Raw genomic sequence first — 13,001 nt, 5'->3', positions numbered from 1 at the left:
CACTTTTACAATTTATTGTGTGATTGAGTTGTTTCCAAAGTGTGGCTTGGCATTTAAAAAAATATTTTTTGCTTAATGGGGCAAACCAACTTATTCTGTCACTAAGCTGCCCATTGGTAGGTGATGTTGGATGTTGCTGGCATTGGTAATGGGTGGCCACTGTCGGTAGGCTCATCTGTGTAAACAAATGTGATGTTTGGGGGTTGCATGTTCCACAGTTTGGTCACCAGATCCTGTTCTATGGCTGTCCATCTAAGTGTCTCCTTAATACCGCTGGGTTTGGGCTTCTGTCCAGGTTGCAATTACAACCAATGGTGTGATAGCATGTGATATATATTACCTCATGAGGAATTCTGAAATTTTGTAAGGACTAATTCATCAGGTCAGACCTCAAGGAACTTCTCCTTAGAGAATGGCCTGGAATTTTTAATGACATAATGTAATCATTATATGCATTTTACTCCCTCTCCCCTCGTAGAAATGTACTTGCACAGTTTGAAAGTGTTGTTCAATGCATAGTTTTCTGCACTCCGCGAGCTTGGCGTTGTGCATTGGAGATTTTTCCCCGCTCGCGAGCACGAATGGTAAGTTTGCAATCGCGAACTGTAAGTTTGCGAGCGCGAGCTGCTGCTTGGGTAGAATTTCTACCCGAGCTGCAGTAATACTAGCACAAACTGCAGTTCTCACTGCACTCCGCCACTCGCGGAACTTCGCGGAGTTCCCCCGTAGCAAAACTCTGCGAACTCCACCCAGGCTTAAATTTGTCTTGGTGGCTGTTGTGGCCTCTGCGCACAATATTCAAGCAGGAACTTAGGAGGTCAAGGCAGAACCCAAAGGGAACTTGCATCGGCCTGCATTAAATCGGAAGCGTTGGCAACTCTATTTACAAGCCCCTTGCTCCGCCAGTGCATCACAGTGATATATCTGCCAGAAACACATATTGGGGCAGATTTACAATAACAGGTGCATCCCTACAGATCAGCAGGGATGCACCAGTTATTTTGCGTGACATTAGGTACCTCTTGCACCACCATGGATGCGCCGCATTTACAATGTGGCGCACCATGGCGCGAGAGACAGATGCGTGAGGCATCTACCAGCATATAGGTGACATAGTGGTGGAGTCGTGTCGCAAGCATGACACAACTCCAGCATTGCTCAGGGGCGGCCCATGATACTGATACTGATAGTGCTGCGTCACTCCTTACGCCTGCTTCAAGCAGGAGTAAGGTTTTGATGCTGAGGGGATGTAAAAGTGACTCAGTGAAATGTTGTTGATTTCACTGCGTTGCTTTTACAGGTCTTCCTTGCGACTGAACGGCCATCTTGCATATATTATACCTGACGCAGGTATAATGTAGTGCAGGGGTTTACAATGTAATGCATGTCACTAGATATGTCACGTTGTAAATCTGTTGCATGGTGGCGCATTGTTTACGACGCCGCTGCCTCACAGAAGTGACGCAAAGGTGTCGTAAAAATGTCATAAGGGGCTTGTAAATCTGCCCCTCTGTGTGGATGGGAAATAGAGTGATATGTCTGCCACAAATATCTAGTGTGTGTATGGAACATGGAGTGACATATCTGCCACAATCACTTAGTATGTGAATAGAACACAGAATGCTGTGTCCGCCACAAACAGCTAGTATGTGGACGGGACATGGAGTGACATGTCCACCACAAACCTAGAACCTGACATGTCAACCAGATACCTAGAGCCTGATGACGAGTTTAGGTGTTATTTATTGCACATGATAAATAACGATACCACAGAGTATATTATTTGTCTTGGGCAATAAATATCACCTATCATGAGTTTATGAGGAATACCATGCAAATCCTGGTGTTTAATGCACCAAAATCTGCATGGTACGCTAAATACCGTACAATTTTCCCTGTTAAATTTCAACAGGTTTGACCTGCCAAAATCTAACAAGAGCTGAGCTATTTAACGCATCGGATAATTATATTAAGTATACTGGTTGCAATATAATGGCTTACCCGTAATCTGGGCCCTAGTGTGAAGTTGAGACAAGGAGTGATATGTTTGCCACAAACAGCTAGTGTACATACAGAACATCGAGTGACATGTCCGCCACAAACATCAAGGGCCTAATGTACAAAGCATTTTACAGGTCACAAATGGCCCATTGGGCCGTTTGTGATCAGTAAAATGCATTTTGCCATGTACCAACCCTATTTTGCTATGGTAACCTATTACCGACTCGCAAAATAGGGTTTGTGAGAACCTATTAGGAAGGGGCAAGTTAAGGGTTTCCCTCTCCAATAGCAAGTCGCAAGGGTATGTAGGAATGATGTGCGACTGAGAATGCAGTTGCAAAACATTCCTACTTCCCACCAACTTCAAGTTGGTGGTAACCCATTCGCAACTTTGTGAATGTGGGCGCCAACATCTTTAAGTGCACGCAGTGGTCCCAGGGACAACTGTCTACTATTATGAAATGAAAAGGTAGCTTTTCGTTTTTGTTTTTGAAATTCATCCCATTTTCCTTAATAGAAAAGGGGTTGCATTGCAAAAAAGAAATTGCTTTATTTAAAAAGCAATCACAGACATGAAGGCCTGCTGACACCAACAAGCCACCATCCTTGTGAGTGTAGGCCAATACCAATGGGTCGCAAAGAAAGACATACCTCATGAATGTTAATGAGGTAGGTCTATTTGCAACCCACTGGGAATCGCAAAATGTGTCTCAGACACGTTTTGTGCATGGGTGTTTGCAATTTCTTGTTTGCGAATGCCAAAAATGTGCAATTAGAAAATCACAAACTAATTTTTTGTACATCTGGCCCCTAGTGTGACATATCCACAACAAACATCTAGTGTGTCAACTGAACACAGACTAACAGAGTGAGGGGGGGGCAGGGCACACACCCAAAATAAAATGATAATTAAAGAACTTACCTGTTTGACGGTACGACACTCCTCTCTGTCTCCAACACCGTTTACTGCAGGCATAGGCTCCCAGAATCCCCTGGGCTAGCCCTGACTTTGCTTTCATGCTGCATAAAAGCAGCATCAGGATTTTGCTGCATGCTGATTTGCACTCTCAGTGAGACTGGGAGCCTGTGCCTGCTCTCTCCAACCGGGCAAGGCAGCTCGGATTGTAGAGAGCTTCATTGCTCATGATGGATTGGCCAACCTCAGACGGCCGGCCAAAACATCATGCACACTGACAACGAGTGCACCTACCCCTCTACCACTACCTCTGCCTGTCATTCCTATGGCCCCACCCCTTAGATGGGGTGGAGCCATAAGGAGAAAAATTAAACAATGATAAACACAGGTTCCTTATCATTTTATTTTTTGACTGCTGGCAGAAGATGAGCCGCCACTTGCCATTGTACGCCCCTTTGCTGCAGAAAACTGCATTCGAGGAGGGCCATGTTTACAAGCTGCATTAAGCCATGCAAAGTGGCTTAGTGCCGCCATGTAATTATGGAGCAGGACAGAGTGCCACCTGGGCGTCGGAAAAAGTGACGCTCTGGTGGCACTATGTCCTTGTATATATGCCCCTAAGTTTAGGACTTTTGGTATTATTATTATTTAATATATTTGTAGAGCGCAAGCCTGTCACCCAAAGGGCATCCTGGCGCACAATGGCATGTTACGAGTAGTATCTTTATGTTCACTGTCAAGCGGAATCTCCAAACTTGGGACAGAATCTCAGCCCTAAGTGTGGGAATTCCACCCCGCACCCAGAGAGGAATCTCCAACTCCATCCCGAGTGTGGAGACTCCACTTTGGGTGTGGAGTGGAATCTCCGCACTCAGGCAGAGATTCCGCGCGAGTGTGAACGTAAAGATAATACTCGTAACTTAACTTTGTGACTACCAAAAGTTGTAAACTTAGACTTTTGGTCTAAGTTTACCTTTGTGAGTACTGAAAGTCACAAACTTAGACTTTTGGTCTAAGTTTACCTTTATGAATACTGAAAATCGTAAACCTACACTTTTGGTCTAAGTTTACCTTTGTGAATACCGAAAGTCGTAATCTTAGACTTTTGGTCTAAGTTTATCTTTGTGACTACCGAAAGTCGTAAACTTAGACTTTTTGTCTAAGTTTACCTTTGTGACTACCGAAAGTTGTAAACTTAGACTTTTGGTCCATTTTTACCTTTGTGAATACTGAAAGTCGTAAACTTAGACTTTTGATCTAAGTTTACTTTTGTGAATATCGAAAGTCGTGAACTTAGACTTTTGGTATAAGTTCACCTTTGTGACTACCGAAAGTCGTAAACTTGGACTTTTAGGCAACTTTTACCTTTGTGAATACTGAAAGTCGTAAGCTTAGACTTTTGGTCTAAGTTTATCTTTCTGAACTGAAATTTGTAAACTTAGACTTTTGGTATAAGTTTACCTTTGTGAATATCGAAAGTCGTAAACTTAGACTTTTGGTATAAGTTTACCTTTGTGACTACCGAAAGTCGTAAACTTAGACTTTTGGTCTACTTTTCCCTTTGTGAATACTGAAGGTCGTAAACTTAGACTTTTGGTCTAAGTTTACCTTTGTGTCTACCGAAAGTCGTAAACGTAAACTTTTGGTCTAAGTTTACCTTTGTGAATCGGGCCCCAAGTGTGCAGACAAGACACGGAGTGACATCACTGCCACAAACACCTAGTGTGCAGATGGGGCACAGAGAGATGTGTCATCACATGAAGCTGGTGTGAAGATAGATCGCAGAGGGATGCATCCGCCACAAACACCTACTGTGGAGAAGGGGTGCAGAGTGACATGTCAGCCACAAAAACATAGTATGTGGGCGGGACACTGAATGGCATGGTCACTACAAATGGCCAGTTTTCAGATATGCTGGAGAGTTACCTGGCTACCACAATGACCTAGCGGGAACAGAGTGCTGCTGAGGTCACAAACAGTGTGTAGACAGATGACTTGCGCTGCCTTGTGGTACTCTAGATTTACTAAGCCACACAGGGCAACACAAGGTAGCTTAGCATGGCTTGGTAAATCTCGCTGAAGCTGTTGCGTTGCCTTGTGCCACCCCGCGTGATGCAATGGCAGACACAGAGTGACATCTCCACCACAAATACCTAATGAGCGTACAGTACACGGAGTAAAATGTCTAAATTCTAGTGTGCAGATGGGACCCAGCGTGACAGCGCACCCTAGGACACAGAGCAACATGATCATGACAAAGGGCCTGTGTGAATATATCACACAGAGTGGCATGGTTGTCAGAAGTGGGCAACACGCGGATCTGTACGGTTGGCATGGTTGGAATGAACAAAAAGCTCATATATGAATATGACAAATTGTGATGCAGCTGACACAAACAGCCAGTGTCCTGCAAGGACACAGCATGACATGAAAGCGAATGTGAACCAGTGTGTGAAAAATACAAGGAGTGACATGACCAACACAAAGAGCCAGTGTGTGGAACAGCGCTTACCTGACAAGAAGAGGGCGATCAAGGCGCTCCAGAGCTTCGGCCCCCTCATTTTGAGAGTGAATCTCAGCTGCCTGCAGTGGTGCAGCCCTGCAAAGGAAGGAAGGGAGATTGTTACTGGGTGATTCTGTGCTCTCGCACCTGCGGGGAGAGCACGCACAAGCAGAGGAAACAACTGCAGGGAGTCCATTGCCGCTGCCTGGAGCGAGGGTTTGCACAAGCACATTTGCACGTACACAAACACGTACGCACAAATGCACCCACGCGGTCACGCACAGGTGCAGAGGGAACAACTGCAGGGAGAGAGGGCACACACTGAGGGCACGCCACTGCTTGGAGAGAGGGCGCACACAAGCATACTCGCATGCACAAATGCACCCACGTGGGCATGCACAAGCAGATGGCACGCACACGTGCAGAGGGAACAACTGCATGGAGCCCACTGCTACTGCCTGGAGAGAGGGCACGCACAAGCACACTCGCACGTACACAAACACGCAGGCACAAATTCACCCATGGAGGTACGCACACGTGCAGAGGGAACAACTGTAGGGAGTCCACTGTCACTGCCTGGAGAGTGGGCACGCATAAGCACACTCGCACGTACACAAACACGTGCGCAGACATGCACACACGTGGGCAGACACAAGCAGAAGGCACACACACATGCAGAGGGAACAACTGCAGGGAGGCCACTGGCACTGCCTGGAGAGAGGGCACGCACAAGCACATTCGCACGTACACAAACACGTGCGCACACATGCACCCACACGGGCACGCACACGTGCAGAGGGAACAATTGCAGGGAGCCCACTGCCACTGCCTGGAGAGAGGGCACGCACAAGCACACTCGCACGCACACAAACACGCACGCACACATGCACCCGCACGGGCACGCACACGTGCAGAGGGAACAACTGCAGGGAGCCCACTGCCTGGAGGGAGGGCACACACAAGCACACTCGTACGCACAAATGCACCCAGTGGGCACGCACAAGCAGACGGCATGCACACGTGCAGAGGTAACAATTGCATGGAGCCCACTGCCACTGCCTGGAGAGATGGCACGCACAAGCACACTCGCACGTACACAAACACGCACGCACCCATGCACCCGCACATGCAAGCACACGTGCAGAGGGAACAACTGCAGGGAGCCCACTGACTGGAGTGACGACACGCACAAGCACACTCGCACATACACGAACGCACAAATGCACCCACGCAGGCACGCACATATGCAGAGGGAACAACTGCAGGAAGGCCACTGCCTGGAGAGAGGGCACACACAAGCACACTCACACATACACAACCACGCATGCACAAATGCACCCACATGGGCACACACAAGCACACGGCACACACACGTGCAGAGGGAACAACTGCAGGGAGCAAACTGCCACTGCCTGGAAAGAGGGCATGCACAAGCACACTCGCATGTACACAAAGACGCACGCACAAATGTACCCACACGGGTACGCACACATGCAGAGGAAACAACTGCAGGGAACCCACTGCCACTGCCTGGAGCGAGGGCATGCACAAGCACACTCGCGCATAAACAAACACACACACACAAATGCACCCACGCGGGCACGCACACGTGCTGAGGGAACAACTGCAGGGAGCCCACTGCCACTGCCTGGAGTGAGGGCACACACAAGCACACTCGTACGCACAAATGCACCCCAGTGGGCACGCACAAGCAGACGGCATGCACACGTGCAGAGGTAACAATTGCATGGAGCCCACTGCCACTGCCTGGAGAGATGGCACGCACAAGCACACTCGCACGTACACAAACACGCACGCACGCACCCATGCACCCGCACATGCACGCACACGTGCAGAGGGAACAACTGCAGGGAGCCCACTGCCACTGCCTAGAGAGAGTGGTACAAAAAGGGGTGGTGATGGACGGAGCATCTGAACCAATCAAACACTCATACCCAGTCAACAGATCTGGGTTGAATCCATCACCGTTCTTTAGCCCACTCTGCCACCCCAGTTCAGACATGGCCATATGCAAATAAGTCTGACCCTGTGCCTCATGGGAACAGTCCAGCCCGAACTGCCAAGCCATGTCTTCCCTGGACCGGAAACAAGCATCCAAGGACCGGTTTCTGGCATTTCAGCCATCATTAGCCAGGCTTGCTTGAATCCAGTGGCAAAGTGAGCAAGGGGCTCACGTCTGAGCATACCCTGCCAACTTATGGCAAACAAAGCCCACTCTGCCACCCAGTTCAGACATGGCCATATGCAAATCAGTCTGACCCTGTGCCTCATGGGAACAGTTCAGCCCAAACTGCCAAGCCATGTCTTCCCTGGACCGGAAACAAGCATCCTAGGACTGGTTTCTGGCATTTCAGCCTTCATCAGCCAGGCTTCCTTGAATCCAGTGGCAAAGTGAGCAAGGGACTCACGTCTGAGCATACCCTGCAAACTTATGGCAAACAAAGCGGTACAAAAGGGGGTGGTGATGGACGGAGCATCTGAACCAATCAAACGCTCACACCATGTCAACAGATCTGGGTTAAATCCATCACCGTTCTTTAGCCCACTCTGCCACCCCAGGTCAGACATGGCCATATGCAAATCAGTCTGACCCTGTGCCTCATGGGAACAGTCCAGCCCAAACTGCCAAGCCATGTCTTCCCTGGACCGGACCCAAGCATCCTAGGACTGGTTTCTGGCATTTCAGCCGTGATCAGCCAGACTTGCTTGAATCCAGTGGCATGAGCATGTGCAGAGGGAACAACTGGAGAGAGGGCACGCACAAGCTCATTCGCATGTACACAAACACGCACGCATGAAGGAATGCCCCCACGCGGTCACGCACACGTGCAGAAGGAACAACTGCAGGGAGCCCACTGCCACTGCCTGGAGAGAGGGCACGCACAAGCACACTCGCACGTACACAAACACGCATGCACAAATGCACCCATGCGGGCTCACTCAAGCAGACCGCACACACATGTGCAGAGGGAACAACTGCAGGGAGCCCACTGCCACTGCCTGGAGAGAGGGCACGCACAAGCACACTCGCATGCACAAATACATCCAAGCAGGCACGCACACGTGCAGAAGGAACAACTGCAGGGAGCCCACTGCCACTGCCTGGAGAGAGGGTACGCACAAGCACACTAGCACATACACATACACGCACATACAAATGCACCCACGCAGGCACGCACAAGCAGGCGGCACGCACACGTGCAGAGGGAACAACTGCAGGGAGCTCACTGCCACTGCCTGGAGAGAAGGCACGCACAAGCACACTCACCCGTACACAAACACGCACACACAAATGCACCCACGCAGGCATGCACACGTGCAGAGGGAACAACTGCAGGGAGCCCACTGTGACTGCCTGGAGAGAGGGCATGCACGAGCACACTCGCACACACAAATGCACCCACGTGGGCATGCACAAGCAGACGGCATGCATATGTGCAAGGGAACAACTGCAGAGAGCCACTGCCTGGAGAGAGGGCACGCACAACCACGCTCACACGTACACAAACATGCATTCACAAATGCACCACGCGAGCACGCACACGTGCAGAAGGAACAACTGCAAGGAGCCAACTGCCACTGCCTGGAGCGAGGGCACGCACAAGCACACTTATACGTACACAAACACGCATGCACAAATGCACCCACGCGGGCACGCACACGTGCAGAGGGAACAACTGCAGGGAGTCCACTGCCACTGCCTGGAGCGAGGGCACGCAGAAGTACACTCGCACGTACACAAACACGCATGCACAAATGCACCCATGCGGGCACGCACACGTGCAGAAGGAACAACTGCAAGGAGCCAACTGCCACTGCCTGGAGCAAGGGCATGCACAAGCACACTTATACGTACACAAACACGCATGCACAAATGCACCCACGTGGGCACGCACAAGCAGACTTCACACACACGTGTAGAGGGAACAACTGCAGGGAGCCCACTGCCACTGCCTGGAGCAAGGGCACGCAGAAGTACACTCGCACATACACAAACACGCACGCACAAATGCACCCACGTGGGCACGCACAAGCAGACGGCACACACACGTGCAGAGGGAACAACTGCAGGGAGCCTACTGCCACTGCCTGGAGAGAGGGCACGCACAAGCACACTCGCACATACATAAACACATACGCACAAATGCACCCATGCAGGCACGCACAAGCAGAAGGCACGCACACGTGCAGAGGGAACAACTAAGGGGGGCCCACTGCCACTGCCTGGAGAGAGTGCACGCACAAGCACACTCGCACGTACACACATGCACAAATGCACCCAAATGGGCACGCACACATGCAGAGGGAACAACTGCAGGGAGCCCACTGCCACTGCCTGGAGCGAGGACACACACAAGCACACTCACATGTACACAAACACGCACACACAAATGCACCCACGCAGGCGCACACATTGTCACCCACTCACTTGTACACTCGCACACAAACCTTCCCCTGCAGGGAGCAATTACCTCAAATATTACCACTCTTGCAGCATTGAGTAATGGAGTGCAAACACAAGACCTAATAGTTCTGCAAGGCAATGGGAAATAGTATCAGCACAACACAACAATATCCACACAATAAAGGGATATTCACAGATGAAACCATGCAATGAGTCACTGCAATGTGCACCATGAGAGAGGCGCGTAAGTTAGCCCTTAGCTCGGGTAATGCATTTATTCATTCATTCTTTCATTCATATTTATCTCTGACATTACCCAAAGGTGCTAGAGTGCATGGAAGTTATATAAGTAATTACAGGGTTAAGTAAACAACTAGGTAGATCATAACATACAATAGAATGTGCAAAAGCAGTAAGAGGGCCGAGGTGTTATACAGGTTGTACAAAAGGGATATTTGTCCGTAAAAGGGTTGAGGGAACATACAGAATGTGCAGAATCAGTAAGAGGCCCGAGGTGGCACACAGAGTGTACACAATGTTATTGTTTGTAGTTTTTAAGGGCCGTACCAAAGGATGGATGTTTAACTGGGTCCCCGGTAACATCCTCAGGGGGAATACCTTCTCCCCTGTCATAAAGCATGGTAAAATGGTCAACCCATTTCTCAGGCTGGATTTAATACCAAGGAGTAGTACCACCTTCCAGGCTCCCATGGGCTATAATGTGCTAGAACAAACGATTATCATTACACTGGGCAGCAGCCAGCAAGTCCTGCCAATTTGCATCGGCCCAATCACGCTTAGTTCTAGGGAGGGCAGATTGATATCTATTTCGTCCTGGTATCACATCTAGGCAATCATCGTCTCGGACCTTCTATCCGTCCCTTGGCTGCTAAGCTTTGGAATGCCCTACCATACTCCATTCGTGCCATGGAGAATTACATGGTCTTTCGCAGAGCTATTAAAACCCATCTTTTCCCCACAGCCTTGTGCTTTTTCTGACTTCCAGCCTCTATTTTCTGCTTCAGCGCTGGGAAGCCCCTTTGCTGAGGCAGCTGTGCGCTATACAAAACATATTAACATAACATAGCCCTCTACAACTCATGCTTTGCCTGTTGGCACTCGAGGTTGAACTATATACGTTTCCTACTTTCAATGAGTTTCTTCCTAGCTGGTATTGTTAGAAACACAGCATTCAATGCCTTGAAGAATTCTCCATGGGCTACTAGAATTAACTCAGGTGATAAAATGTCTTTATCTACGTTGGTAAAATATTGTAAGAATAAATGGTATATCTTTAAATGCAATTTGCTATCCTCCTGGATCTTAGGCCAAGATACTCTTCTAAAGTTGTTTGTTAGTAGGGGCTCTTTTGGTGTTGCTTGGCTTCCAGAGGGACCCCTTTTGAGAGGAGTACCTCCCATAGTTAAAATCAGGGGATTGTGGTCACTATCAGGCTGAAAAGGATGTATCGTGTCACCCACCAGTTGCCAAATTCTAACGTCCACCAGGATGTAATCAATAACACTAAGACTAAAACCTATCTTGACAGGAGTCTGCCTGTCGGGGTCTGATCGAGCCCTACCATTGCAAGCCCGTAGGCTCTTCCCAAAGATCAGGGCGCCCTGGAATGGGTTCGCCCTGAGAGAGGGGCCCGAGCCTTGGAAAGCGTTGCGGTTCCGGCGGCGTCCGGTGAGTTCTCGCTGGTCCTTGAAAATCCGGGGGAGATGGTGTAAATCTCGTGCCGGGCCATACCCATATCCGCAGCAGGTCTCCAAGGTTAACAGCCTGGTAGGCTGCATTAGTAGAAAGATGGCAGCCTGCTTTATGTGTTAGGTTGAGGATTCCTCAGAACTCATCTTCGTTCTCATCAGAATACTGATTGAAGGAGATGGTTCAAACGTAACTTTGAAATCCCCTGCTACCAAAATGTTGGTCTGGTGCTGATGGGTATCGACCAGATCATCTAACATAGTCAAAACTGGTGAATCGGTCCCTTTGGAAACAGACCTAGCGTAAACATTGAAAATAGTCAAAACTAACCCTAGAGGAATAGTGATCTGGATCCCCATTAGATCATATGATTTAATCAGCAACTGTTTATGGGCTCAAGCAACGGGATTCTTTACAAACATGGCTCGGCTTTGCTGGCTTTTCCTGATTTCTTTGGAACTGGCGATTCCACATTGTATGTGGTGTAACCATCAATAAATACCCTCTCAACAGCCCGTCTCTTGGAAGATGCAAATATAATTTCCTCCAATAAAAGTAAACCACCCTGAGTCAGAGGGTTTTGATTAAACCCCTGCCAAATTCCATGAAATAGTGGAAAGGCTAGAATTAATATCAGGGTCTAAAGCAACAGTATAGGAGGAAACCCTGTCTTCAAACATATAATTAGCATCGCTGTTAAAATTAACTTTATTAGGCCCCCACTTCTGATTATTTGTATTAAAAGAGATGGTAGCTGACACATCATTGGGCTTTTTAAATGAAGAAAACCTTGCAGATTGGCATGCATTGTTTGAAGATTGCCCTGGGGGAAAGACATTCTCGGAAACAGGAGTAACCTCTTGAACAAATGGAACATTGTTAATAGCCACTCTTAGAGCGGTAGAACTGGACTTTTCAAGAAAGTTATACGATTTAGACTCCGCATCAGAAGAGTTGGTGCAAGATCAAAGAGTTGAAATGCTATAGGACCCAGTTCCAGTCTGTCTTTAAAAATCCTCAGGTATGGAACGTATTAGTTGGGTTGCAGGATGAGTGAATGCCTCAAGTCAATCGAGTTATCTGTCAGTGGTGTTAGCATACTCGCTCTATGCTGGGCCAGACAGCAAGTCAGTGCCGATTCTACAATATTTAAACTCAATGCTAGAATTGTTGGTTGAGCTACACCTACATCCAGGGCAACCAATTGTTCCCTTGTCCTTCCATCTTTCAAAGGTCAGTTCGATCATATCGTTCAGTGGATTAGATGTTGGACTCCTCCAGGCACTAAGAATATCTTCGCGAATCACCAAACGGCAACCCCTAACATGCCTAATCCAGTGTATTACCTTGTTGATGGGAGAGTCCACCATGAGAAGAATGTTTCGGGACCTTAATCTTTGCAATTCTGTTCTTAAAAGAATTGTGCCTCCAATCAAATAAACAGC

At 48.5% G+C, this 13,001-nt stretch overlaps 1 protein-coding gene across 1 annotated transcript in view; it reads right to left on the bottom strand.

The window, feature by feature from the left end:
- LOC144803959 (uncharacterized) overlaps nucleotides 1-5,252 on the bottom strand; it is a 200,784-nt gene extending 195,532 nt beyond the window's left edge. Inside the window, exon 1 of the mRNA XM_078671887.1 lies at nucleotides 5,198-5,252. Within this exon, the coding sequence (XP_078528013.1) occupies nucleotides 5,198-5,252 (55 nt within the window). The remainder of the gene's footprint in view (nucleotides 1-5,197) is intronic.
- Nucleotides 5,253-13,001: the final 7,749 nt, after the last annotated feature.

This window comes from Lissotriton helveticus, chromosome 1_2, assembly GCF_964261635.1.
Source record: "Lissotriton helveticus chromosome 1_2, aLisHel1.1, whole genome shotgun sequence".
Classification (NCBI taxonomy): domain Eukaryota; kingdom Metazoa; phylum Chordata; class Amphibia; order Caudata; family Salamandridae; genus Lissotriton; species Lissotriton helveticus.
The sequence above is the reverse complement of the archived record's forward strand: the minus strand, read 5'-3'. Positions and strand labels throughout refer to the sequence as shown.